This window comes from Tasmannia lanceolata, unplaced genomic scaffold (assembly GCF_043159265.1).
Source record: "Tasmannia lanceolata isolate RefF3 unplaced genomic scaffold, GAP_Taslan_0.1 ptg000004l, whole genome shotgun sequence".
Taxonomy (NCBI): Eukaryota; Viridiplantae; Streptophyta; class Magnoliopsida; order Canellales; family Winteraceae; genus Tasmannia; species Tasmannia lanceolata.
The window spans coordinates 12287251-12312951 of record NW_027518681.1 but is presented as its reverse complement, the minus strand read 5'-3'; the positions used below and the strand labels follow the sequence as shown (position 1 = coordinate 12312951).

The 25701-nt window shown below is 37.9% G+C and overlaps 3 protein-coding genes across 5 annotated transcripts; 2 read left to right on the top strand and 1 right to left on the bottom strand.

Annotated features, from left to right (window-relative positions):
- The first annotated feature begins 999 nt into the window (after positions 1-999).
- Positions 1000-9328, top strand: LOC143875872 (uncharacterized). Of its 3 annotated transcripts, none has more exons than XM_077377458.1 (12): positions 1000-1174; positions 1286-1399; positions 1663-1732; positions 2414-2515; positions 3415-3531; positions 3786-4229; positions 4342-4739; positions 5403-5502; positions 5619-5678; positions 5769-5855; positions 8110-8238; positions 8695-9328. In XM_077377458.1, the coding sequence occupies exons 2-12, from the start codon at positions 1308-1310 to the stop codon at positions 8995-8997; spliced, it is 1902 nt and encodes a 633-aa protein (XP_077233573.1). In that variant the 5' UTR covers positions 1000-1174; positions 1286-1307; the 3' UTR covers positions 8998-9328. The 3 variants fall into 3 exon arrangements, with proteins under 3 accessions (XP_077233573.1, XP_077233574.1, XP_077233572.1); XM_077377459.1 differs by having other exon boundaries at positions 1001-1174; positions 2432-2515; positions 4333-4739; XM_077377457.1 differs by having other exon boundaries at positions 1001-1174; positions 4333-4739.
- A 1804-nt stretch (positions 9329-11132) lies between these two features.
- Positions 11133-11732, bottom strand: LOC143875658 (protein MIZU-KUSSEI 1-like). Its single transcript, XM_077377263.1, has one exon. It carries the CDS (start codon positions 11730-11732, stop codon positions 11133-11135), a length of 600 nt encoding a protein of 199 aa, XP_077233378.1.
- Positions 11733-18797: 7065 nt separating this feature from the next.
- On the top strand, positions 18798-24676 carry HB1 (hemoglobin 1). Its single transcript, XM_077377091.1, has 6 exons — positions 18798-19065; positions 19140-19304; positions 19414-19540; positions 23348-23462; positions 24097-24213; positions 24345-24676. The coding sequence occupies exons 1-6, from the start codon at positions 19017-19019 to the stop codon at positions 24480-24482; spliced, it is 711 nt and encodes a 236-aa protein (XP_077233206.1). The 5' UTR covers positions 18798-19016; the 3' UTR covers positions 24483-24676.
- The last annotated feature ends 1025 nt before the right edge of the window (positions 24677-25701 follow it).

The window sequence follows — 25701 nt, the reverse complement described above, 5'->3', positions numbered from 1 at the left end:
TTATACTTCTTTTCGATGAGGTGCGGTTGAGCCCATTGCCACAGGGTTGAAACATAGAGCACCATTAACTAACATGTAATGTAAATATCTAATGCTTAATTACCAACATTATCTACATAAAGTAAATGGATACTCACATAAGCGCGTATATGAGACAATGGGAAAACAAAAGCAGTGTTTAAAAACCGACCAAGGTAAAAATTAGTTGATTAGAGTGAGAATGATTAACAGAGTCAAAATAGTTTTTAATTGACTTGATAGAACAAAACTCAGACTCAAACAAGAATTTGCTACACGAATGCCTGGAAGGGGTAGGTTTTCGATATCTTAGTGCCTTTTTGGCGGATAAGACAAAACCCACTTGTAATTCATGATGAAGTACCTAGCATTAGTGTTATAAGAGTCCATGATGAAATTTATACTTATGTACCATGTGTATTAGCATACTACCTCACAGATTTGACCTCAGTACAAAAGGTACTTTATCTTTGTATTGATACAGTATTGGGTCTAGTTAGAAAGCATATATGTGTAGATTAAATGACCTAGTTGAGTGCAATAAACGATTAAACGGGTACATGCCATTGTCAAATATCTATCAAAATAAGTTAATGGTTAATGAACTGTTTTGGCCTAATATAGTTGTGGACTTGTGGGGGTATCTTGGGGATCTTAGCTAGTACGAGAAACTAAATTGTGGGTAGCAAAATAGCCAGCCACAAACTCCACTTGTTTTTCAGCTAGAGAATGTAGGGATTGGCTATGAAACTTTTCACTAGATATACTGATATACTATTTTCTCCCACATTCTCTCTTGAATGTGACTGAAAACTGCCTTTGGACATTAGGGGGCATGACCATACCCATTAAATGTGCCAAATTGATTTTTCCATTTAGTACAAAATGCATTGGAAAGAAGAGACTTTTTAGAAGGGACCAGTCAAATATATCACAGTCAAATGACCTTCTGAAGTGCTATATATAGAACTCCCTGCTTTTTAGTGCTGTTTGTTTCACACTGGTCTTAGACCTAACTATCATTTGCTGGTGGGGTGGCTTTGGTTACTGCAAGGAACATTAAAAAATGGGATTTTGATGAGAGTTGGAGACATCTGAGCCCCAGCTTCACATTGAATTCGCGGGTTTAGTTTGGTCTTTTCTACAGCCCATTCGGGTGGGTAATCTTTTTTCTATTTCTTTTTTAAGTTGCTTCTTTTAAGAGCTCTGTTTCTGCATTTATCTTTACACTATTAGGTCTCTGATGAAAAGTTTGCTGAAATTTCAGCTGTCTTAGATTATTTTCATCAATGGGATTTGAGGTGAGTAAGAAATGCCAAGATTCTTCTTTAAAACCACTGAGTTCTGAGGAAATTTGTTCAAGACACAAGCGCTCTAAGAGGTAACCAATCTCGTTACATAACGGGTGTTTTTTTTCGTAGTTCCACTATGTCTATGATGGGTATTAGAAAGAACTCTGAAGTGGGTCTTTTGATTCTTTAATCATGCGTTTTGGGTGCCATAGAACACCATTAATTTGGGAAGCCATACATACAATAGGGTCTCATCTTGTTTGTGCTTGAATGAAACATAGAGGGTAATTTGATCTGTCATTATGTTCTTTCTGTGCTCTTGAGATTCCTCATCTTTGTTTTGTAATGGCAGTTACCCTGATAAGAGAGTCTGTGGAGATGGAATGGGTACATCCCCTCATGCTCTTCATCATCTGAAGCTGGTAAGATTCCTGTTTGTTTGTTTTTTTCTTTAGTAGGTTCTGCATCACTAATGGTTGATTTTTATTTTGGATTGGTAACGCATTGAATAGATAATGTGTTTAGTTCTGGCTTCTTTTGTGATCCTAAAGATGTGAATTTATTGCTTGTTGTTGATATTAATTTGATAGCTGCATTCCTTTGTGCGATTCAATCCTGGAATCTATGTAAGTCATCAGAGGAAGACTAAGATAGTCATAGATGATAGATGGTACTTAGCCTACATTCCATCTGTTCAACATTTAGGCCCTGTTTGGATTGAAAGAAAAACATTTCTTGCTGAATTTTTTTCTTAATTTAGAGGGATATCATTATAAATTGAAGGTATCTATTGATAAAAATTGAATTGTGTTGCTTTAAGTTACTTTTTTTTTCATGTGTAATTGGGAAAGCTAGAAATTATGGAAAAGTTTTTCTTTTCTAAACCTGTTCGAACTGCAATCCAAACAGGGCCTCAGCTCATCCCTTTTCATTAAGGGAATTGTTTAATACTTCTAGCAATCTGGTCTTCATTATTTGGGTTTTTGTTTTTCAAAACTACATTTTTTTTGGAGTAAGCATTCAAGTCGTAACATGGAAATGTTATTTGGAAGTAATCTTCTTCTGAATTATCTTGCTAACATTTCAGAAGTATTTGATTTTAGAATTGTGTTGGTTGCAAGGATATGAGCAAAGCCAAGGACAGTATCGACGTCAAGAAGAATCAATCCCCTACAGCTGCACTCCAGAGTTCTTTGAAGCAAGAGGTGTGCAACCGAAATTATAGCTATCTGAAGACAAAGAATGAAGAAGATTTATTATCTTTCCAGGCTATTTTTCAATTTTTCATCTGACGTTAGAACACAATTAGTGGGCCTTTTATAACTTTTTATTTTTATGTCTGACAGATATCTGATATGTTTATAAATACATAAAATCCGTATACTTATGAGTTGAAGTTCTGACAATTTCAATAATCCTCCTTATCCACCAACTAGGATTTCTTCCTTATATTCAATCCCCACAGAGATACTGTCAAAATGAATGAAAGGTCATTTTTACTTTAGAACAGTATATAGACCTGTTCTTTTATTTTCCGTCTCAAGAATAAGACAAAATGCTTGGCCATAATCGAGGCCATAGTACTGGAAACTCGAAGTACATGTGAATACAGTGCTGTGAGAAGTGCATATTCCCTCCTCTATTTACAAGCATTTACCATGTAAATGATAATATTTCCATTCTTATATGAATAAAATAATTGCTGAATGATAATATTTCCATTCTTATATCAATAAAATAATTACTGAAAATACTTACACTGATAAACAACTGAAGATGAGAGATTCAAACACTTTATAGGCGGTAGCCTTTTTCTGACTGACATTGTTCTAGAACTGATTAACATACCATCACTCTGGAAAAGATATTCTAAGCTCGAACCCAAGAACATCTCAGAATTTCAAACAGTTTTAGGCTTTTAGCCCATTTCCTTTTACAATGCTTTCTATTGTAAAAAGAAAATGGCTGAGGACATGAGTGGAGTGGCCTAATTAGCAATCATAATGATTATTTTAGGTGCCTACTGTGGGATTCTTTTACACTTCAACCTGTTGTAAAGATGGCCTTTGTTATTATTCCTCATTATATTTAATGTTTTATGCAGATTTTACACCTTGAAAGACATCTACAGGATCAGTTTGCAGTACGCCGGGCTCTAGAAAAGGCAATGGGATATAGATCTTCCTCCCATTATACTTCAAATGAAAATTCAATGCCCAAGGTAGCTCTCACCTCCCAATTTTGATTCCGTGGGTTATACTATCAATACAACATGTAAACTGATTACAAATAGGGTCTGTGAAGTTGTCTATATATATGGGATTTGCTAGGGACCATCGCAAAAGGCATTTCGCAGAGCGCTTGTTGCATGAGAGAGCAGCCACATAGGCTCAGATTTTGTCTTATTCATTGCTTGATTGCACTTCTTTAGCCACTTTCACTTCATTAGTTAATATCACTTTTCTGTAATGTCAGCCTGCCAAAGAATTGATCAAGGAGATTGCAGTTTTGGAATTGGAAGTCACGTATTTGGAACAATATCTTCTGTCACTGTATCGGAAAGCATTCGACCAACGAGTTTCAGCTTTATCTCTATCAACCATCGATGAAAGATTAAGATCACCTTCGATCTCCAAGGCAGTGCTGTTTCAAAAAGTTGATGGACTTGATCACACATCAAAGAGAGAAAATCCAAGAGTTCAAACCAGTCAGCTTATGTTGCACCCAACTCCAAATGCCAACTCAATGAAAAATACTGGTAACATTGGGATTGCCAATAAGCTTAAAAATCAAGGTGTTCACCGTAGCCATTCCTCACTATCACAACCTTCGGTTTGCTCAGCTAGAACTTCTCCGTCAATGGAGAAACTAACTAAAGCTGTACGAGCATGCCATTCACAACCTTTATCTTTGCTGGAGGTAATTGGATTTTCTTAAGTTAATTAATATGTGATAGATAAATCATTTTACTACCAAAAAATGAGTGAGTGTTTAAGGGTTCCCTATGATGGCTAATCCGCAGCATGCACAGAGTGCTACAACAAACGTGATCAGTCTAGCCGATCATCTTGGTACCCGAATTGCTGATCATGTTCCGGAGACACCCAATAGACTTTCCGAAGATGTGATTAAATGCATAGCCGCTATATATTGCAAACTTGCAGAACCCCCTCTGGTGCATCATGCCCTCTCTTCTTCTCCAAGCTCATCCTTGTCTTCAACAAGCGAATTTTCTTCACAGAATCGGGGTGATATGTGGAGCCCTCACTGCAGGAAAGAATCTTCTTTTGATGCACAGTTGGAGAACCCTCTACAAGTTGAAGGGCTAAGAGAGTTCAGTGGGCCTTACAGTGGAATGGTAGAAGTTCTTTGCATTTGTAGGGATAGCCAAAGGCTTAGTGATGTTGAACACATGCTACAAAATTTCAAGTAAGTTCTGTGATTCGCAATTGTGTTCGGTATTGGTAGTGTATGAATTTATCATTTACTTTGTTGAACACTTCCATGTTACCTTAGCGAGCATAGTTGTCAAACTCTTACGACTCGTATGAGTCAACTACCGAGTCGAGTCGAGTCGAGTCGCTGGGCTTTCGAGACGAGTTCCATGGGTGACTAGCCTCTGTTGAAGACTCGTCCGAGTCGTCTGGTGACTCGAATGAGTCGCTGCGAGTCGACTCAAAAAAATAAGACTCTTACTAGTCGAGTCGCTGGGCTGTGCTTTATTGAAAAAAGAAAAAAAAATTTGGAACTTAGAACTTAATTATTTTTTTGCATGCAAGTTATAAGCATATAGTCATTTATATTTTTGGCTTAGTGCTTTATCTATGTGCTATTGGGTTATATTTTTTACATGCTTCATCTTTTGATATATAATTATATTTTTTTCAACTAAATTTTTGTTCTTGTCAAAAACTCTTACGAGTCATGAGTCAAAAAATTAAGAAATCAAGTCATGAGTCAAGTCACGGGTGGACAACTATGTCAGCGATTATTATATAGACTTTTGTCTTCCATCCTTGCAAACCTTTATTCCAGCTTCCATGCACATTCTTTCAGAATATGCATCTCATCCTCAAAGTGGTTGTTTTGCAGGTCACTTATTCAGCGATTGGAAAAGGTCGATTCAAGAGAAATGAAGAATGAGGAGAAGCTTGCTTTTTGGATCAACATCCACAATGCATTGGTGATGCATGTAATGATCGATTCTTAAAAAGCTTAATTCCAATGTTCTCTCTTCTTTGTCTCGTTTTGCATTTGTTTCCAAATTATCTCAGTTCATCTCCCTTTTGCCTTATGTCATTTCTGCAGGCGTATTTGGTCTATGGGATTCCACAAAACAATCTAAAAAGAGGGTCGTTACTCCTCAAGGTGCACACAGCTTCATTAGTTTTTGTTTAGGAAGAAACTTTCATAGATGTATGGATTGGAAAATTTATTTGTTCCCCTTGTCCACTCCAGGCTGCATATAATGTGGGAGGTCGCACTGTTAGTGCAGACACAATTCAGAGTTCTATTTTAGGATGTCGTACTCAGCGTCCTGGACAGGTGTGTTCCCCATGATTATAAATGTAAAGCTTTTTTTAACTATTAAATAATTTTTAAATGTAAATTTCTTTTTACCTACTAAATATCTTAAACATGTAAATTTCTCTATAGCTATTAAAAACCTTTTTGTTAACTATTAAATAACTTACAAATGTAAATTGGTATATAGTGATTAAATATCTTGGACATTTAAGTTTTTCTATAGCTGTTAAATATCTTATAGCATGTAGTTGGACATGTAACTTTATCTTGGAGCATGTAAGTTTATCTATATCTATTAAATATCTTATAACTTTTTGTAGGGCTTTACTCTCTTTACCAGTCTTGAACCCGATGCCTCATGGCAACAGAGTACTTATTGCCTCTACCGCTAGAGCATGTAGGAGATTGGTATTAAATATGTTATAACTTATAAATGTGATTATAGCTATTCAATATCTTGGACATATAAATTTCTTTATAGCTGTTAAATATCATATAGCATATAATTGTAAATCTATACTGTATATAATGAGAAAACTTGGGTGACTCCTGTGGTTATTTAAAACCTTATAAATGTATATTATAGATTTAAATCTCTTTATAAATATTAAATAGTTCATGCATGTAAATTCCTCTATACATATTAAATACCTTATAGATGTAAATTTCTTTATAGCTATTAGATATCTTCTTTTTTAAGCTCTGGACTATTTTTGCCACAAAAATTAGTCATATAAGCAAGTATTTTCTGCATGAATAGTGTTCGTGCATTGTGCGTGCCATTATCTAGTGGACTGCAGAAAGTGATTTTTTAAAGCATGTGCTTTGACCTTGTAGCCTGTGATGGAAGTATATAGATGGTAGTTCTTTAGGTTTATATCAACTTCATAAATTAAGTCGTTCTGAGCTTATTAAAATGAATCTGCTTCCTAAGAAATTTGCACTTCTTCACGTGTCACCCCTTCTGCAGAAACAAGAAAACAAATTCAAAAGAAACTAAATACATTAGTCCTCAGCTTCAACAATTGCAATCACTTTGGAGTTTGGTCTGTGCCTTTTTTTGTTTTTGTTTTGAATGGTAAAGCATTTTATTAATAGATATCAAAGGGGCAACCGATATGGTCAATACATAAATAAAAAATAACAAGATACAATAAAGGAAGCTCAAAATCGCATGGAGAAGAAAGTCAAAACCTCCAATCGGCGCCTACAAACCCCGTATCGAGCTAGCCTCCACTGAAGAATGCAACACCCTCTCTGTGACCCTAATGCCCTAAAGAACCGCCCTTAGCTCCGCCTCATTAGAGTCAGTTATCCCTATAGCCTTATAGGGCTAGAAAAAGCCCACTTAATGCCACCCCTCTCATATCTAAGAACTCCTACCCCAGCCGGCCTCGGGTTACCAAGGCTAGATCCATCAAATCCCATTTTGGTCTGAGCTTATTATTCGAGTTTATCTAAATTTTTAGTACCTCGTCAGCCAGTTATGCCAGCTGGATGATTGTGTTCATGATATACTAAGTGATTCAGGTATAGTTTGCTTTCTGTATTTGCGGCCATATTCAATGCATATGAAGTTAAGAACAAAGAATATTCACCTAGTTGCACATGAATCTTTTCATTTCATATGTGTTCCTGCATGATGTGCCCACACTTCACTACTATATTCTTCTCAACTAGCGCCGATTTTACATGGTTTATAGAATGACAGCATCCTTGTTCGTAATGAGACATGTTGATATGGATGTTGGTTTATGTATCCGCCATCTACCAAAGGTGAAAGAATGATGAGAGCAAATATGGAACATGCCCACATCCAGTGAAGGACTTGTGAAGACTAAGGGGATGTTTGGAGGCATGGAAAAATTCATAAATTTTTTCTAATGGAAAATAAATTTTCTAGCATTTCATAAACTGATTTTTTTTACATGGGAAAATAAGTTTTCTCTGCTTTCAAGGAAAATTACAAACCTGCTAGACCTTGGATTTTGCCATGGAATATTATTTTCCATTGAGTTTTTTTCTATAATTTTTCCGTCGATCCAAACACCCTCTAAGCACTCTGCCTCGTACTCTTTGGTCTTTTTTCTGTTGCAAGTGATGCCTCTTGGTTGTCATTAACTGCATGTCTCCTTTTGTTAGTTTACTTGTTATGTTGTGTGGAGATATTTCATCTTTGGACTGATGAGTTATCTTATTAATGTATTCTATGGGAACTTACAATGTAAATGCATGATTTTAATGAGCCAAAGATGCCTTATTTTGCTTGTAGTGGCTCCGAACATTCTTCTCCCAGAGGATGAAGTTCAAATCTGGAGATGATTGGCAGTCATATGCTATTGAGCATCCTGAACCTCTTTTACATTTTGCACTTTGTTCGGGGAGCTATTCTGATCCTGTGGTACTCTTCTAAAACTGATGTGCTTCTTATTTCATATCTTCCCTTTTCATATTATTTCATATTTTGTCTTGTTCTGAGAATGTGCTGAAATGGCCTAATCTTACAAACTACCCAACTAATCAACCTGTATATTGAATAAGCAACTGAAACATCAATCCTGGAGAGACTACCCACCTTTTAATGTGTACCACTAGAGCTTCTGAACTTAACAGGGGGGCAACTTGGGTTGGGTTGAGCTTTGGCTAAAAAGTGAATTGGAATCAACCAAAACCCGACCATCATTCAAAAAAAAAAAAAAACCTATTATACTTTACACAATTCAATTTTTGTAACTCTGCAGAACCCAAAAATAAGAAGCGCTAAGGCTAACTGTAGTTATACCCATTTCCACCTCGACACAGCAATTACTGCACTTAAGTATGTTCTTACATTGTGTACTGCCTTTTTGTTCTTTAGGTGCGCATATACACGGCCAAGAGAGTGTTCCAAGAGCTGGAAGTGGCAAAAGAAGGGTACATTCAGGTGACCATCACTATAAGCAAGGAACAAAAGATTGTTTTGCCAAAGATTTTAGAGTCTTTTGCAAAGGATTCAAGTTTGAGTTCAAGGACTGTGGGGGACGTGATCCAACACCATCTGCCTGTAACTCTACTAAACACCTTGCAACAATGTCAACAAGGGAGGCCTCAAAAAAATATTGAATGGGTGCCTCACAACTTTTCTTTTCGGTATTTGCTGTCAAAGGAACTGGCGAAATGATCGATCCCCACGTCGGAAATAGGAATTCTGCTATTTTGCTGTATGGATTGGTTTGAGATGCATAGATCTCAATATCCTTTTTGATTCCTTCTGTACAAAAGAGTAAAGTATGAGTTACCAGGATTGTGATGTAATCCTTGTTCCGCTGTATTATGAAATATAGGCCATGTTTGACAGCTATGAAAGTTTTTTCCATGGAATATTAGTTTATCAATTCTCTCCTTCTCCTACTCTCCATAGCCCCCTCTCAACACTTGGTAAGCTAATATTCCATGAAAAAAAATAATTCATGGTTGAACCATGGCCATAAAGTCTCTTTGTTTCATTGTTATTGGTGCTTTTACAATTCTTTTACATGTTGAAGTATCAAGTATGTTCTTTTGCATCTCATTTTCACCATGTTTTAGTGCAACTCACATGTATTTGAGATTGATCAGGCAGATTCCTACTGGCCAAAAATTGCTTAAATCCCGATGATTCTAACTGGCTAATCCATGGTCTGGAAATGAATGGTTGAAACTATATTGGTACTTCCATAGTTGTGCCCAGGGATGATGGTTCAGATTGAAAGAGGTATTATTAGTTGTACCAACTGTGGGAAGCAATTTTAGGCTAATACACTGGGTGTTATAAGTCTCAACAACCTAGTAACAACAGATGTGAAAAGTTTATAACTAAGAGAGGCTGTAACATTTCTCATCAACCTGTTATAAGCTGAGCTGGTCATCTTGTATATTTAGGCCATGTTTGGTCAACATGAAAAAAAATATTCCATGGAATATTTGTGGGACCTGTTAATTGTGAGAGACGGGGAGACTTGAGAGGGCAGGAGTGAGGGGAGCCTGAAAAGCTCCTAAAAACTAGGAAAACAAAGACTAATTCTAAATAGGTATTTTCTTTTACTAGTTTTTAGGGATTTTTGGATGCTACATGTACTCTACTCAATTTTCTCCCCCTACCCAGCCTCTCACACAGTCTTGCCCTAGAATAATATTTCATTGAATTGTTTTGGGAAATGATAAATGCTCCGCTTTTCGACAATCAGGTCACTTCGCTCCTTCAAATGTGAAGTACATCAGCCCTTTGCAGTCAAGATACGCTGTAGCTGGTTGTCCCAAGTAATGAAAAGGGGCTCATTTATCAGCGATTTTATATGGTGGCAGACCTTTACATGTAAAGGTCGGAGAGAGAAAACACCCCTTCCCTTGATTTTAAATCCATCAAAAGCTACCATATTTGACTTTTCTTTGGATCTAAAATCAAGGTGGCAAGTTCTCCCTCTCTCTCTCTGTGCACCCTGAGAGGAAGTCTAAACTGAAGGGAGCCCTTGCAAAAAAGAGGTGAAAGGGCTCCCCCATTGGCTGAACATCACCATCATGCTTGACTTTTCAGCGGTTATTAATGCATGATGGTGATGTGTAGCCAATAGGAGAGCCCTTTCACCTCTTCTTTTTTTTTTTTGCATGGGCTCCCTTCAGTCTAGAATTCCTCTTATTCTGAAATCCTATTCTTAGAGTGATTTGTACGAAGCTCATTCAAAAAAGGAATTTTTGCTCGGGACCCACCACTCTATAATCCAAGTTGTTCATTGATGGGCCCCAATAATTGATAACAACCCAATATTTGGCACGATCCATCCACTATGCAGCTAAACATAAGCAATGGTTCAGGTCACTACTGAATGATGGGCCTTAGTTAAGAACATGGGAACTAAATATTTCCACTCCTTGGTTTTCTACCTTCCTACTTCTTAATATAGGGATGGAAGATAGAGTGGAAACATTATCTTGCTAATGAAAATCTTTGCTAATTTCTAGAATGCGATAGAATGATACCACAATTAAGCTCCTTCATAATTATCATTTTCGGTCCGATGTGCGCCATGTGGACATGATCATATCTGTTGATCATCCCATTTCTTAATCTAACGGATGAGATGTCTATTTGGCATGAAACCATGACCGTATGGGTCATCTCATAATCATCTACAAGATCAACGGTCACAATTACATGCACATGTTTATGGTAGCCACTGTTGATAATCAGCAAATAAGTACCCTTCTTATTCTTCATTTTTACAAAAAAACCAAACAAAATACCCCTAGTTCATTAGAAAAAGATGATGTACAATTTGGTCATAACCTGACGAAAAAAAGGCTGAGCTCCTGGCCCAAGCAACCCGAGGGGTCCACCAAATGGTATGACTCAGAGTCCATTGACCCCACCACCCTCACGAAATTCACCCGTAGATACTTACACTCATCGGACTCCGATGATTTCCTTGGAATTATTCCGGCTCCGGTGGACACCATCCTCATCATCTCCAGCAGCCATCTGTCCTTCTCCGTGATCTTCCGCCTTGTCGCGAACCCAACCTTCCGTCCATTGCAGTTCATGGCCCACCTGGGTGATTCCAGTAGGGGCCCACAAGGGGACGAGTCAACACGGTCGCACTCGAGAGCGATCCGACTCATTCCACGACGGATCTCGGAGGCGAAATCGGAGGTTTGGAGTGGGAGGTCAAGGAGGAGAGTTGGGGAGGTGGTGGGCCGATGTTGGAGGCAGAGACGGACCCTGTCTTTAGTCGGGCAGATGATGGTCCCAGTAATGGTCCGGGATGAATCCGAGAAGAGGGAGGAGGATTCCCAACCCCAGCATGGGATGAGAAGGTCGATGATCGGACGGAGGAGACCCCACCACGTGTACTCTTGCACATTGTCAGAGATGCTGGCCATTTTTGTGGGTTTTAAGGAAGGAGAAAGTATATGGGAAGTGGAATGAAGGAATTAGCTTTGGAGGTGGAGTATATAGTATTACTACTCTCGTCCTAGACGGCACCAAAATTGCGATCCGTTTGAGATGGGTTTGCAAAATGCCTATCATTTTTAGGCTTATTACGAAAATACCACATCGACCATATATAAGAGTAGAGAACATTTCCTACACACTTGTGTAGGTAAGTTACCTACACACTACCTTAAAATACAGTGGGGGCCCATATTGTTTGGGTGATCCAAACAATTCATTTGAATGGTCCTCACATAGATAGGGTAGCCACAAAAAATCTGATCCATAGGATCATCCTAACCATTCAAACTAAGGAGGCAAAAAATGGACTAATTTGTGAAGGTTTATACACGTCCATTTTACCTCCACAAATCATAGGGTTGGGATGATCCTATGGATCTGATTTTTTGTGAACACCCTATCTATGTGAGGACCATTCAAATGAATTGTTTGGATCACCCAAACATTGTGGGTCCCCACTGTATTTTAAGGTAGTGTGTAGGTAACTTACCTACACAAGTGTGTAGGAAATGTTCTCTCATATAAGAGCTGATTTTTATATTGAGGTTACGTGTTACGTGGCTAAATAAATGGGTCCCACTTTTAGGTGGAATAAATAAATTATCTAGTATCTTGAGGTATTTTATCTCTAGTTGTTGGTAGTTGTTGGTATAGATTAATAGATATGAGGTTTAGAGATAGAGGTTATCTAGATTGGTTTGGGTAGAGTTTTAGATAGAGGGGTCTTTTGAAATGAATGAAGAAAATTGTTTTAGAAAGTATGTCTTGTGCACAGAGGGAGAACTGATCCTTGGATCCTTCCCTCGAAGTGAATCAAGAGTTTGATTTTCCCTATAAGAAGATCAAATCAAGTAACGTAAAGAAAATTTATAGCCCATAAATCAATCATATAATCTACAAGATCCAAGGTCTTGATTTCACATGACTCCTTGTAAAACCTTGAGTAAAGTGGGGCCTCATAGATGTAGAGTCTAGATAAAGATAATGCTAGTATCATGTGAATTGATACGTCCCACCCGCTGATGCCCCTCAGCGGCACGGGCTCAAAGCACCTCATGTCTCCAATGTTTTTAGGGAAAAAAACAAACAGAAGGGCAGTTTTTGTTATTATATTATGGAGGGTCATTATCGTAGTTTAGTGAAGAACCAATGCTATTTTTGTAGTAATACCTTTTTTTATCATATACTCCAGAAAATAGCACGGGAGTTGCGAAAGATAAGTCTATGGAGATCTTAACAATCGTGAAGAGGGCAGATCTTTAGCGAGATCTTAGGCTTCAACTCCAGGAAAAAATTGGCCAAGTCCCAATGAATATATTTAGGGTGATGATAAATTCGCACCCACTGTAGGATAATTCGCACCCATTGTAACGTGATTTGACGTGTCTAAAATAACAATTATCATTTTCCTTCTAAAACCACTTTCATAACACCTGGCTGATGATCGGGGCATTGAGTTTGCATTCCATTGTTCAATAGAGTTAGACAGAGAACGCGTGTACGGTGACACCGGCACTGATTTAGGGGCTAAAACGATCTTTTACCTGGTCCAGCAGCCATGATGGTAAGATCCAAGCCCTTGAATTCAATGGCATCCTTTCAAATCAAAGGTTCAGATCATCAGAGTGGTAGCCACGTGTGGAGTAGAAATCAGCTGAAACTTCTGTAAGTTCTCACGTTCTAGTGTTAGGCAGTCAGAAAAGGAAAAGAGAGGGAGAGAAAAAGGAAGGTGACGAGATATCTACATAACATACATACTTCTACTGAGGTTGCTTTTAATAACTATGGTAATGACAAGGATTAAAAAGAAATTTTGATTTTAAATTCGAAAAAATTGTGTTTGGAATTCCAAATTATTGATGAGGAAACTACATTGGAATTGAAATCTATACACTCGAAACACATGCAAACACATGGTTTTGTGGTTTGTATGCACGTAGACACACACCGTACATGTTCTTTCGAAGTGAAAGAGGAAGCCCCCAGATGCTTGTAGATACTGTGACAGGCCTAAAATGGATTTTGATAAGAAGGGGATCTTAACATGGTTCTTGCATGGAAACATATGGGCTCAAGAAAGGCCCATATGCTCGCTTTAGAAAAATTACTTTAAGTGAAAGATTTATTTTTCTGCTATTACGGTTTCTTTTCTAACTTTTGTTGTGGTCAAATGCTACGTTGCATGATAATATAAGATGCTTTGTAATCCTCTGAAACTCCAGAGCTTCTTGCGAAGAAAATAAATGATATATAAATTAGTAAAATAAAATCTAATGGAACTAAATAATTCTTGGGTACGGCATAACTCTTGTATTGAAAAATATTTGAGTTTCAAACAGTATAAGTAATGTAAAAATAAATTTAAAAGAACGACGCTCGTCTATTCTCTTCTGCCTACTAACACGAGTCCTGGATTAAGTCAAGAAATTGTCTTGCAGTTTGCTCGGCAAATTAATGGCAGTTTCTTCTTGATGGCATTCACCGAATTCCAAACAACCAACAGCCTTTTTAGATATCTTTAATTCATGATCATAATACATAGCTTTGATTTACAATTAAAATTCATAAATTTATATGTAAGAGTCCATGCATTCTGAAAATACAAATAGCATGTACAACGATGGTCTCAAATTTCGGCTTCGGAATGTGTTTCGATCCTCACCAAAACCGATTTTTCAGTTGAAATTTGACGAAATTGTTAAATATAATATTTTATCTTATACCAAATTTCGGCCGAAATTGCGGGAAAATATTATATAAGTTAAAAAACAAGATTTTCAGTTGATTTTCCTTAAATATCGGACGAAATTTCGACCGAAATTTTGAAATTTTGGCCGAAACAAAGTAACGTTTTCGGGTATTTACAATTTCAGTTTCGGGGTTGACCGAAATCTGAAATTAATTTCGGATTTTGGTCGAAATTTAAAACCATGTCAAAAAATATTCCTCAAGCTTTAGATAACTTACCTTGCATTTAAGTGAGCAAAATCTAAACTTTTCGATTCTAAACATGCGCCGTCATATCTCACATCGATGACCTTTCTCATGCTTCTTGCTTCGTTCAATTTTTATAAACATGTCCGTGTAACCATTTATTTTATATGGATGAATGTGGAAGATGTCTATTAAATCAGCTATTTCATTGATTCTAAGTGCTGGCTGGGTAGACATTTTATATATCTGTAAAATAATTAAAAACTTTAGTAAGAAAAAAGAATGCGACACATGCAAGATACCAGTTTCTTAAGTATACGAGAAAACTAACCTGGAAGAGAGCATGACCGGGGGCATGATTTTTTTAGCAATGATTGCCCATGCAATCCTTACAATGCCTATTGCATTTGATATCATATTCCTTGCAACCTTGGTAAAACTCAGTATGTATAAATGGCAATAGCCATGGAAAAATGAGTGGTATCCATGTAAAGATGTTACTGTATAAAAGCAAATATGAGAATTAAAATAAAATTAGGGAAATGTTATCAGCACTACTGTATTTTGATGAGGGCACTCCTCACTTTATTAAAAGTACGGTATGGCCCGCTCCATAGGATGATCCAAACCGCCCATTAGATGGGCCACAGTCTAAATAGGTTGTGTCCCAAAATTTATTTCCATAGGTTGATCCTAATCCTCTGATCTGTAGAGGGTTAGGATCAACCCTCTAACATTTAGATCGGAGGGTTAGGATCAATCTATGGTAATGATTTTTGGGCCACACCATATTTAGACTGTGGCCCATCTAATGGACGGTTTGGATCATCCTATGGTGCGGGCCATACCCCACTTTTAATAAAGTGAGAGTGCCCTCATCAAAATACAGTAGTGCTGATAACATTTTCCTAAAATTAATGCTTTTAAGAAAAAATATACCCAGTTTAACATATAGTTTCTTTGGTAGAGAGTAAATAAGATATGTGGTTTTCTCTTCCCTATTTTAATTTATTTTTTTGACCGTTGATAATGTAAAGATTAAGAGCAGACATATAGCATGAAGCATCACCCAAAAGAAAAATACTGATTTGAAAATGTACCTTTAAAGAATACAATCAGAAATCACATTTTACATAGTTCAATCAGAAATCAGCTTTCCTGTTAGAGGATAAGAGAATGGGATGTTTTCGTTATATTTATAGAAATTTCTTTCTTGCACTCTCATGACAAGGAGTTTCGTTTATGGTAACTTTTTTCTTACACTCCTTACACGACAAGGAGTTTCGTTTATGGTAACTTTTCTCTCTATTTTCAAACGTAATGGATGAGACTGGAGAGGAGAATGAAATTAATTACCATATTACCCACGTTAAGTGATAACCTTCGTAGTTTTGCAAAGTACAAGGCATTTCCAATCTTCGTAGATATCACTATTTCTGCTCTGTCTATTTGTTACCGGCGCTTGCCGGTTTGTGATTTTTATGGTCCCATATGATGGAGGCTATTGGAGACCGTACCGTCATTGTCATACACCGTCTTTTAGTGGGGCCTACAAGATTGCCTGTGAGCCTAACCATCCGATCACGCATGATTGAAAGATGGCTCATACTTTACAAGGTACTATTTGGGTCCTTAGATTGCATTTGAGGATTGAAGTGGATGTTCTACAACAAATCAGTGCCATTTATTCTGTGGGCCTGGAAACAAAGGAAAGAAATAAAAGTTCACGTTTCAGCGAATCACACGTAGAGATATTGATAACTCACATTGCCACCATCGACTGCAATGATATCCAAGTATTATTAGCTTGTAAAGTACGAGCCATCTTGCGTCCAGTTACACCTACGAGGAAAGCTTGAAGGAGTCTAACTCTACTTGTACTCGGTAACGTAATCTATTTATTTTAAATATCAGTTGAAGTCCAAAAGACACTGGTATGAATTCACTCTATTTTTCTAATGTGCTCAGATGCTTCCGTTTTCAAATTGTAACTGTATTTTGAATCTTGTGAGGGATTGTTGGAAATTTTAAAGAATTTGAAAAGCCAAAAGTAATTTTTGCCTTGTCTTTAAAATTTAGAGGAAAAGATTCAAATTTTGGTTTCCCTCTTATTTCAAAAGCTAGTGACTTTTGAGTGCTTTTGAAATGAAAAGATTCTTTTTAATTCCCAAAACGGTTTTCATTTTACCCCATTAATTGCTAAATGGTTATGATAATAACACCTATTAAAGTTGCAAAACCGTTTCATCTCCAACGGTTACAAATATTAAAATGTTGGAAGAGAAACGTTCAAGGCTCTTAATGGTGGCTTTTCTCAACATTAATACCCATAAATGGTGGCTCTTTCCAACTGACACTTTGGTGTCTATAAAAAGGAGAAGAGAATATGGTTTGGGTAAGGCTAAGAGTTTTTTGGGTATACGTTTGGGGTGGCTTTTGCCAACAGAAAAAGAAAGAGTTTTACAAAAAAAAAAGGTTTATGTTTTCTGGTTTTGCTTCATTTCCTTCCTTCTGTTTCTTCCATGTCTGAGAACAGTTTTAAGGTGGTTCTGGGTGGACCAGTCAGCGAGTGCATGTGGACTGGAGCCATATTTGGCTGTTTTATCTTGGAGCTTCAATTCGTGGATCCTGGTTGCACCGGTAGGGGGCGGATACGATTCTTAAGGAGAGTGACCAGTGGCACGACTCGGCCTTCTCTCTTCGAATCTGGTTTTTTCCAAACGTTTTTCCATCAAAAGAGATAAGTGCAATATGTTTTCCATGTTTTATTTCAATTATGGTTTAATTTACAATACATGGATTTTTGGCTTCGACTTGCACTGTTTTGAGGTCGAGTAACATGTTTTCGTTTCAAGTAATGTGTTTTGGGTTCAACTAAGTCATATATCATTCTTTCATTATTTGTATATAAGATCTGTAGAAATCTGATCCGTCTATTTTATCCAACAATTTTAAGAATCATATTTGGGCTTCTTAAGATATGGATTCTTTCCAACATTTGGACTGTTGAACTTGCTATGGTCCACGGTTTAGCTAACATTATATTTTAAGCTTTAGCCGGTTCTGACCCAAGGGTCAGGAAAGGAGCAGTCGATTCAAGTTTCTAGTGCTGTTTCAAAAGCCAGTGGTTTAGGAGAAACAAGGTGCAGTTCAATGCCCACCTGGGAAAGTCTTGTTTGTAGAAGATGGGAAACTCCGATGCCTTGTGAAAAAGCGAGTCGAAATTCCGTTTGATCCTGTTGTGATGTAAGTTATGGTTGTGGATGAAAACATGTATAGTTCGCCTTACTGCTGTAAATGATCTGATCGGCGGAATGCTGGAGTGGGTGTCAATGTTTTTCCTCTGTTTTTTCCCCTCTCAGCAGCAGGGTGGATAGATCTCTGTGGCCTTGTGGCTGGAATTTCTTTCTAGAGCTGAAGGCTCTTTGTCCATTCATTCACCATCTGAAGCGCCAAAGCTTTCAGATGTCCAGAAGCCATGGATAAAGAGTAGGTACTCTACCCAAGGATTGGGTTTTAGTTTTTCAAAACCAGATGCAATAATTTTGGAGTTAATCAATCTCTATGTAGCTGATAATTTCAAGATGAAATGGTAGCTACGAATGCTTTATTAGGGCACGACCTTATTGTAACAAAATGAGGCCACCCCCTCACTGCTGCATAACAACTCCCACCTTTGGTTGATCCGAACCGTCCACTTGATAGGCTTCCATGTGGATCCCTAATTGCCTAAAATTATTTCAATCATCTGATTCTCACTTACATTAATGCGTATCTTTTGTTGTTGAACACCACACATGTACCATGTATGTGGTGGGGTCCAAGTGAAAAACGATTAAGGGGTCCCTCTGGAATATATTAAGGGGTCTCTCTCTCTCTACCCTTGCAACTAATTGCCACCTGAGCTATTGCCACGCATAAATCTAGTCACTTTCACCCATGTATGTTTGTCCTATTGATATGCTAACATGCAAACAAATAGACAATGAGTAATTTAAAGGGTTGCAATAGCCGCCACAATAGAAAAAGATTAACATCACTAGAACCGACTACAAATCTTTGGAGCCCATGGTTTTAGATAGGCAGTGAGCAGCTCAATCCTTCTTTCCCGTTGGAATCAATTCAAATGGCTCTTCAATTCCTTTGAAGGCCGTTTTCATTTCCCTGCCCTTTTACACTGCCCACAGCAACCCACCTATTAAAACCCTTTCACCCCCTTATCCTCATCACTCACAAGTCACAACATCGTTCATCAATTATTTCCAATCCAGAAGGCTATGGATCTGTTAAATTCCACCCCTACTTCTTCTATGCTCCTCCATAAGGGTATGTGTTACTTCCCATCCCCTCCTCTTTAATTTCTTTCTTTTATATTCCTCTAAACGCGTGTGGATTTGTAGAGTCCCACACATGTGTTCCAGTCGTCAACATGGCGAAGATCAACGGTCTGCATAAGCCTGTTTCGGTTAACGGATTCCGGTCTGGGATCGAAGAATTTTCTTGGGTCAGGAGGGAGGGATCCTTTGCTCGCGCGCTTGTTTGTAGAAATCCAAAAGTAATTAAAAGTAAGCACTTGATAATCCTCTTTTTCAGTGTTTTTGTCTCTTTTTTTAAAACTAATTTGTGTATTCATATAGTTAGATTTCTATAATTGTTTTGTTGTTGCTATTTAAGGTGTTGAGAGGAGGAGTGGTGGATTGAGAGTTAGAGGTTTTAGTGAAGAACAAGAAGCTCTTGTTGTGAAATCCTGGAATGCAATGAGGAAGGATGCTAGGGAGTTAGGATTGAAATTCTTCTTGAGGTTACTCTCTACTAAGCTTAAATTACATTCTACTAATCCTTCAATTTGTTTATGAGTATGATCGCAATCTTAATTTCATTTATATATGTATTAAATGGGATTTGCTAGCCAACTTCGCAGAAGCACCTTCGGGCATGATGACACCGTCTTTTGCACCTTCGGGCATGATGACACCGGCTCCGTCTTTTGCAAGTGATGACACCCGCATGCCCGCATATGTGGACTTGCTTTATTCATTTAATTCATCTGACATGGCTGTCATCACTGGCAAAGGATGGGCATGAAAGTGCTTTCTACGAAGGAGGCTAGCAAATCCCATATTAATTTTGAATAACTTGCTTGATTCATTACTAATTATATTTACTAATCCAAAAAAATTATATTAACTAATCCCCTTGTAGGTAATTATCATTGGACCATCTCACTAAAGTGCATGTATTATTGAAAGTGGGATGGAGCCTCTATCTCAATGGTCAAGGCTTTATTCTGCAGCTTAAAGATCGGACGTTCAATTCCAGCTTCCCTACCAAAGAAAAAGTAACAAGTATTAGGAAGTGGAGGAATGCTAGACTGAAAGGAGCCCTTGCAAAAATCAAGTGAAAGGGCTACCCTATTGGCTGGATATCACCATCCTCCTTGACTTTGATGTGATTACTAATGATGGATAGTGATGTCCAGCCAAGGGCTGAGCCCTTTCACTTGATTTTTGCAAGGGCTCCCTTCATTCTAGCATTCCTTGAAAGTGATGTATTCTCCCATTCCCTAAACTTTAAATTTTTCCGTGTCATTTTAAATGCACTTTGATGAGATGGTCCAATGAGGGCGACCTTCAGTTTGGCACTCTATCTCTCTCTCTGTTTATACATAGCAGGAAAAGAAAGTAATTTAAGACATCAGTGTAAATAAATGTGAGTTAACAAATCTATAATTTAGGCTTGATTATATTCTTTAACGCCCAAAATTATATTGATTTAAGATTCTTGCATATAATAATTAAAAGGGAGACTTTAACACTTTTTGGGCGCATGCGTACTGGAGGGTGATATTTTCACCCCCTCGCGTTACGCATGTGCCCCCCTTATAACGCGATTTTGATGTCAAAAAGCGTTAAAGTTGCCCACTTTTCACGTCAAATCACATTATAAGGAGAGCGGGCGTGTAATGCAGGAGTGAAAATATCGTCTCCCTAGAAAGACTTCTCAAAATATCATTCCCCAAAATAAGATGAAAAATCTGTTGTTTTATATTTTATATTTATAATTTTTCTTGTTTTTCTTTCCTTTTTTTGTCAAAGTCAATTAGGTCACGTTTGGATACCACCAAGAATTAGATTTGGATTTAGTTGAGATTTTGAACTAGATCAGATCCTTAGAATTTCCAAATCAGTTACAACAATGCAAAAAATTCCGATTTTCAAATCTTTTTGTGAGACATTTTTTGGAAATCAACGTTTGTGGCAACTTCCGTCACCATCGCTGCTCCTCAACGTTGCTCCGGCAGCAGCGAGGCATCCCTCTCTCTCTCTCTCTCTTAAAACATGATCATGAAAATGATTGATGTGTTTTGTATCCAAAATTCAAATCCAAATCAAAATACAAATGCATGAGGTATCCAAACGGGCCCTTAATTCGATTACAAATTCCATCAATATTTAGTTTTTTAAAAAGATAACGATACATTAAAATTATATTATATGTCAGTGTGTGCTTAACGTAATTATTGTCGCTTGTCGTCTCTCTCCCTCCCCACCGTTCAATCTCTGCTTCAGTGCTTCTTTTTTAAAGGCATCCTCAGTCTCTCTCTCTCCTAACATACCGTTTGTACTATTCTATCATTGATTCATTGTAATTTTGTTTTGCGGTGGCATTTCCACCCTTAAGTTTAGGATTTCTACCCATGTCAATTTGTCTTGTTTGTAAAAAGGTCCGAGTATACCTGATAAAGCATCCGATATGATGAAAATGTCTATACTTAAGGGTACTAATACACAACTCGGGGTGATTCTTAGTAGTTTAGATTGACCTTTTGTGTTTAATCGAATTTCTTGTTTCAGAAAGAGCCCGTTGGGACCCGGGTAGAACTCGCCTGTAAAAGCTAGCCATTATAAGGGTCAGTTTGGATGCTTAAAGCGTTCTTTGGGGTAAGTACGAAGGGGGGCAGTATTTTAAATATTCGATAAAGCAAAGCAAAGCGTAAGTAAAGTTCCTGTTTGGATGGAGAGTTAAATGGTGGACAGGAGGAAGAGATAGAGAGACAAAGTTAGAGAGAGAGAGAGGAGGGAGGATTACCTAAAATTCTCTTCTTTTTTGAGATATTTCATGTGGAAAAAGAAGTGATGCCACATCACTAGACATGCAATTATTTCACCTTTTTCTTGTGTGGTAATCTCTAAGAATTTGAATGTTACTTTGACAAACAAACACTACAAGTAAACCACAAGTGTAACAAAAAGTATATATTTTTTAACTTAGGGATTGCTTGAGGATCCCTTTTACTTGGCATCCAAATAGAGCCAAGGGAGGGTGCCCAAGTCCTTATAAACCCATCTATATTCATTCACTTTTTTAATGTGGGATCTTTGCTTTCACATAGAACCCCCAACAATCTACATACCCCTCCACTCGAAAGCAACATGGACATTCTCACCCCTCCATACAAAGCGATGTAGGAACTACGAGATCTTCCCGAAGGATTTTTCCATCCTTGGAGACACACCGGGGTTACCGAGATGTTCCCTAAGGAATTTTTCTATCCTCGGAGGCACACCGGGGTTACCATGCCTTGGTTCTTATGCTACTTGTTTGGATCTGGGTAGAACTCGCCCTTGAAAGCTAGTCATTAAGGGGATTAGTACCCAAGTCCTTATATGCCCATCCACATTCATTCACTTTTTCGATGTGGGATCTTTACTTTCGAGTGGAACTCGCAACAATCTCCCCTCCATGCGGAAGCAACATGGACAATTTCGCCCCTCCACGTAGGAGCAATGTGGGAACTACAAGATTTTCCCCAAGGGATTTTTTCTGTCCTCAAAGGCACATCGGAGTTACTAAGATATTCTCTGAGGGATTTTCTTTATCCTCAAGGGCACATAGAAGTTGCCACGCCCCAGCTTTGATACCACTTGTTGGGACCCAGATAAAACCCACCCTTTTTTAAAAGAACAAAATAAAACATTATTTATTACGAATATAAGAGATACACAATTGCTCGCATCTAGAGCTCCTCTATATAGAATCCTTTGGGAGGCTGGCCCAATTCCAAAAGATTGAATTTATACACAATTGTTCACATCTAGCAGTCCCTCTACCCTCTTCAGGTCGAACTCTCCCTTAAAAGCTAGCCGTTAAGGGCAGGTACCCAAGTCCTTATATGCCCATCCACATCCCTTCACTTTTTCGATATGGGATCTTTGCTTTCGTGTGGGACCCCCCCGACAAAGCCGCTCCTACGCACCGTTCTCTCTATGTTTCTTTTTTACTCAATTTCGTTGTATTGAACTAATTCATAACCAGTCTGAGTTGATTCAGCTGGCTAGTAGAATGAGTTGACTAGGCAACAACTCGACGTGTAAGAAAACGTGAAAACCCCACCATAAGTTTCAAACCTACAACTTCTGATTTGGGATAAAACAACCAAAATCAAAACAACTTTCAGCATTTGTGCTATAATAAGAAAAATGCTAAAATAAAAGGTGAGTGAATTGACTTGACCTGCTTTTCGAAGTGATTTACTTGAAGTTTTAAAACTAATTTACAACTAATTGAGTTTTAAAAGGTGAGTGACTTGACTTGGATTGAAATGTAGGGTATTTGATATTGCACCATCGACAAAGCGTCTATTTTCATTCCTGCGAGACTCCGATGTTCCATTGGAAAATAACACCAGGCTCAAAGCCCATGCTATGTCTGTGTTTGTCATGGTAGCTCTCTCTCTCTCTCTCTCTCTCTCTCTCTCTCTATATATATATATATATATATATATATATATATATATATATATATATATGAGGAAAAGGATTGTACGCTCGACCGTTACGGTAGAGTGCCAAATCACATGGGTCCCCCATTTTTGGTGGGCATCTAAACCATTCATTTGCAAGGCCCCATCATAGATAGGGTGTATACCAAAAATCAGCACCATTGAATCATCCTAACCCCTCCAAAACTGGAGGCCAAAATGGGCAGATTTGTGGACAAACACTGTCTGTCCATTTTGGCCTCCACAAATGGATGGGTTAGGATGATCCTATGGAGCTGATTTTTGGTATGCACCCTATCTATGATGGGGCCTTGCAAATGAATGGTTTAGATGCTCACCAAAAATGTTGGACCCATGTGATTTGGCACTCTACCTACGGTCGAGCGTACAATCTTATTCCTCTCTCTCTCTCTCTCTCTCTCTCTCTCTCTATATATATATATATATATATATATATATATATATATATATATATATATATATATATATATTTTTCTCAAGGCTCGATCCTTCCTTTCAATGTTAAACGTGGGTTAAACAATTATGTCGAAAGAAACCAACAGAAAATTTTGCAGACATGTGAAACGGCTGTGAACCTTCGGAAGGCCGGAAAGGTAACAGTGAGGGAGTCGAGTCTCAAGGACCTGGGTGCCACACACTTCAATTACGGTATCGTGGACGAACATTTTGAGGTAAACTTAGATGCTCCCTAATAACTCAATTATCTTGGGTCTATTTATTTTCTCCTTGGAAAGGCTGGTTATCCATTGCTCACATTGAACTTTATTTTTTCTATAAAATGTACTTGTTTTGAGTGGCTTAGGTTACCAGGTTTGCGCTTTTGGACACCATAAAAGACGCAGTTCCGGACATGTGGTCGCCGGAGATGAAGAGCGCCTGGGGAGAAGCCTATGATCAGTTAGTAGCAGCTATAAAGACAGAGATGAAGGCTCCTTGTTAAGATCCTATATTTAACATCTTCCCTTATATGGATTAGGCTTAATAAGGCAATGACCCATCAACATGTTAGATTATTTTGATAGGAAGAGCTTGGTTTTGTTTTATTTTCTTTGGTTTTGTTCTATTTTGTTTGGTTTTGTTCTTTGGATGCTATGTCAATATATATAGTTTTTATAGATTGAATTTACATACAAATTGCAAGCAGAATGCAAGTGGGTTTCAAACTCAAGCTGATTCAAGATCATTTTTCTCAGTGGCAACCATTGGCCTAGCAAGGATTCATTGAATACTGTTGATATGTTAAGAGGAAAACTATGCAGATAATACCATTAGGATGCAGGATGGCGATCAACTCTAGGGTCCCACAGGGGATATGTATGTGCAATCCAAATCATTGAACTTGTAGAGCATCGTGGGGGACCCAAGTTGTTTTGGTCCCATGCCAAATAAACATCCTATCCGATAGCGTAAAATGAAGAACTATGAAAAATCAACAGTTAGCCTGAAAGAGGCTTTTTGGATCAAAGACCTAGGATACTCCTCTTAAGCTTTGTTCCAAATTTTAAAATACCCTCCAACAAATGGAAAATTCAACATCTAACAACTAACATCACGTCTCACATGCGTACAGAAACTCCACATTTGGGAGAAAAAACATAGGAGTCGATTAGTCATTTGTTTTTACGTTGCTTTCGTTGGACACATTTCCATAATCTAACGTTAGTTTCCAAGTACTTGTGGTTCTTTGTTTAAAAATTTTATATACAGTAGACCCTCTAATCATAGATAAGGACCGTCCATTTTGGTGGGCCACAATGCGAAAGAGCAACGAAACTCTGTGTAAAGACATCTTTTGAATAAGATGGGCCCCACCATTGAGATCTCTCCCATCATTGTTGCTTCCCAACTGAGTGCCTTTCCCTTTATCCATCACTTTTTTAACTAATTGTTTTAAAAAATGATTAATTTAATATAAAACAAAGTTAAAAAGGATCAAACATGTCTCCTCCAATTAGGGGTGTATATATTAAGCTCGGCTCGGCTCGGCTCGGCCAGGCGGGCGAGCGGCTTGCGAGCCTTACCGAGCTCGGGTTATATTAAGTTCACACCCCTCATCTTCCATGGACAACCCTATCAAGTGTAATTTGACTATTCTTTTTACACTACGGGGGGTGGTACAAGTAACAAATGGGGTTCCAAAAAAGAAGTGACATATTTTA

Excerpts from the sequence above, each read along its gene's own strand:
- LOC143875872 (XM_077377457.1), top strand. The coding sequence starts at position 1,308 with ATGGGATTTGAGGTGAGTAAGAAATGCCAAGATTCTTCTTTAAAACCA. Across the intron at positions 2,516-3,414 it reads AGAGTTCTTTGAAGCAAGAG|ATTTTACACCTTGAAAGACA; the intron begins GTGTGCAACCGA and ends TGTTTTATGCAG. Across the intron at positions 3,532-3,785 it reads ATGAAAATTCAATGCCCAAG|CCTGCCAAAGAATTGATCAA; the intron begins GTAGCTCTCACC and ends CTGTAATGTCAG.
- LOC143875658 (XM_077377263.1), bottom strand. The coding sequence starts at position 11,732 with ATGGCCAGCATCTCTGACAATGTGCAAGAGTACACGTGGTGGGGTCTC.
- HB1 (XM_077377091.1), top strand. The coding sequence starts at position 19,017 with ATGGATCTGTTAAATTCCACCCCTACTTCTTCTATGCTCCTCCATAAG. Across the intron at positions 19,541-23,347 it reads GGATTGAAATTCTTCTTGAG|GGTATTTGATATTGCACCAT; the intron begins GTTACTCTCTAC and ends ATTGAAATGTAG. Across the intron at positions 24,214-24,344 it reads TCGTGGACGAACATTTTGAG|GTTACCAGGTTTGCGCTTTT; the intron begins GTAAACTTAGAT and ends TGAGTGGCTTAG.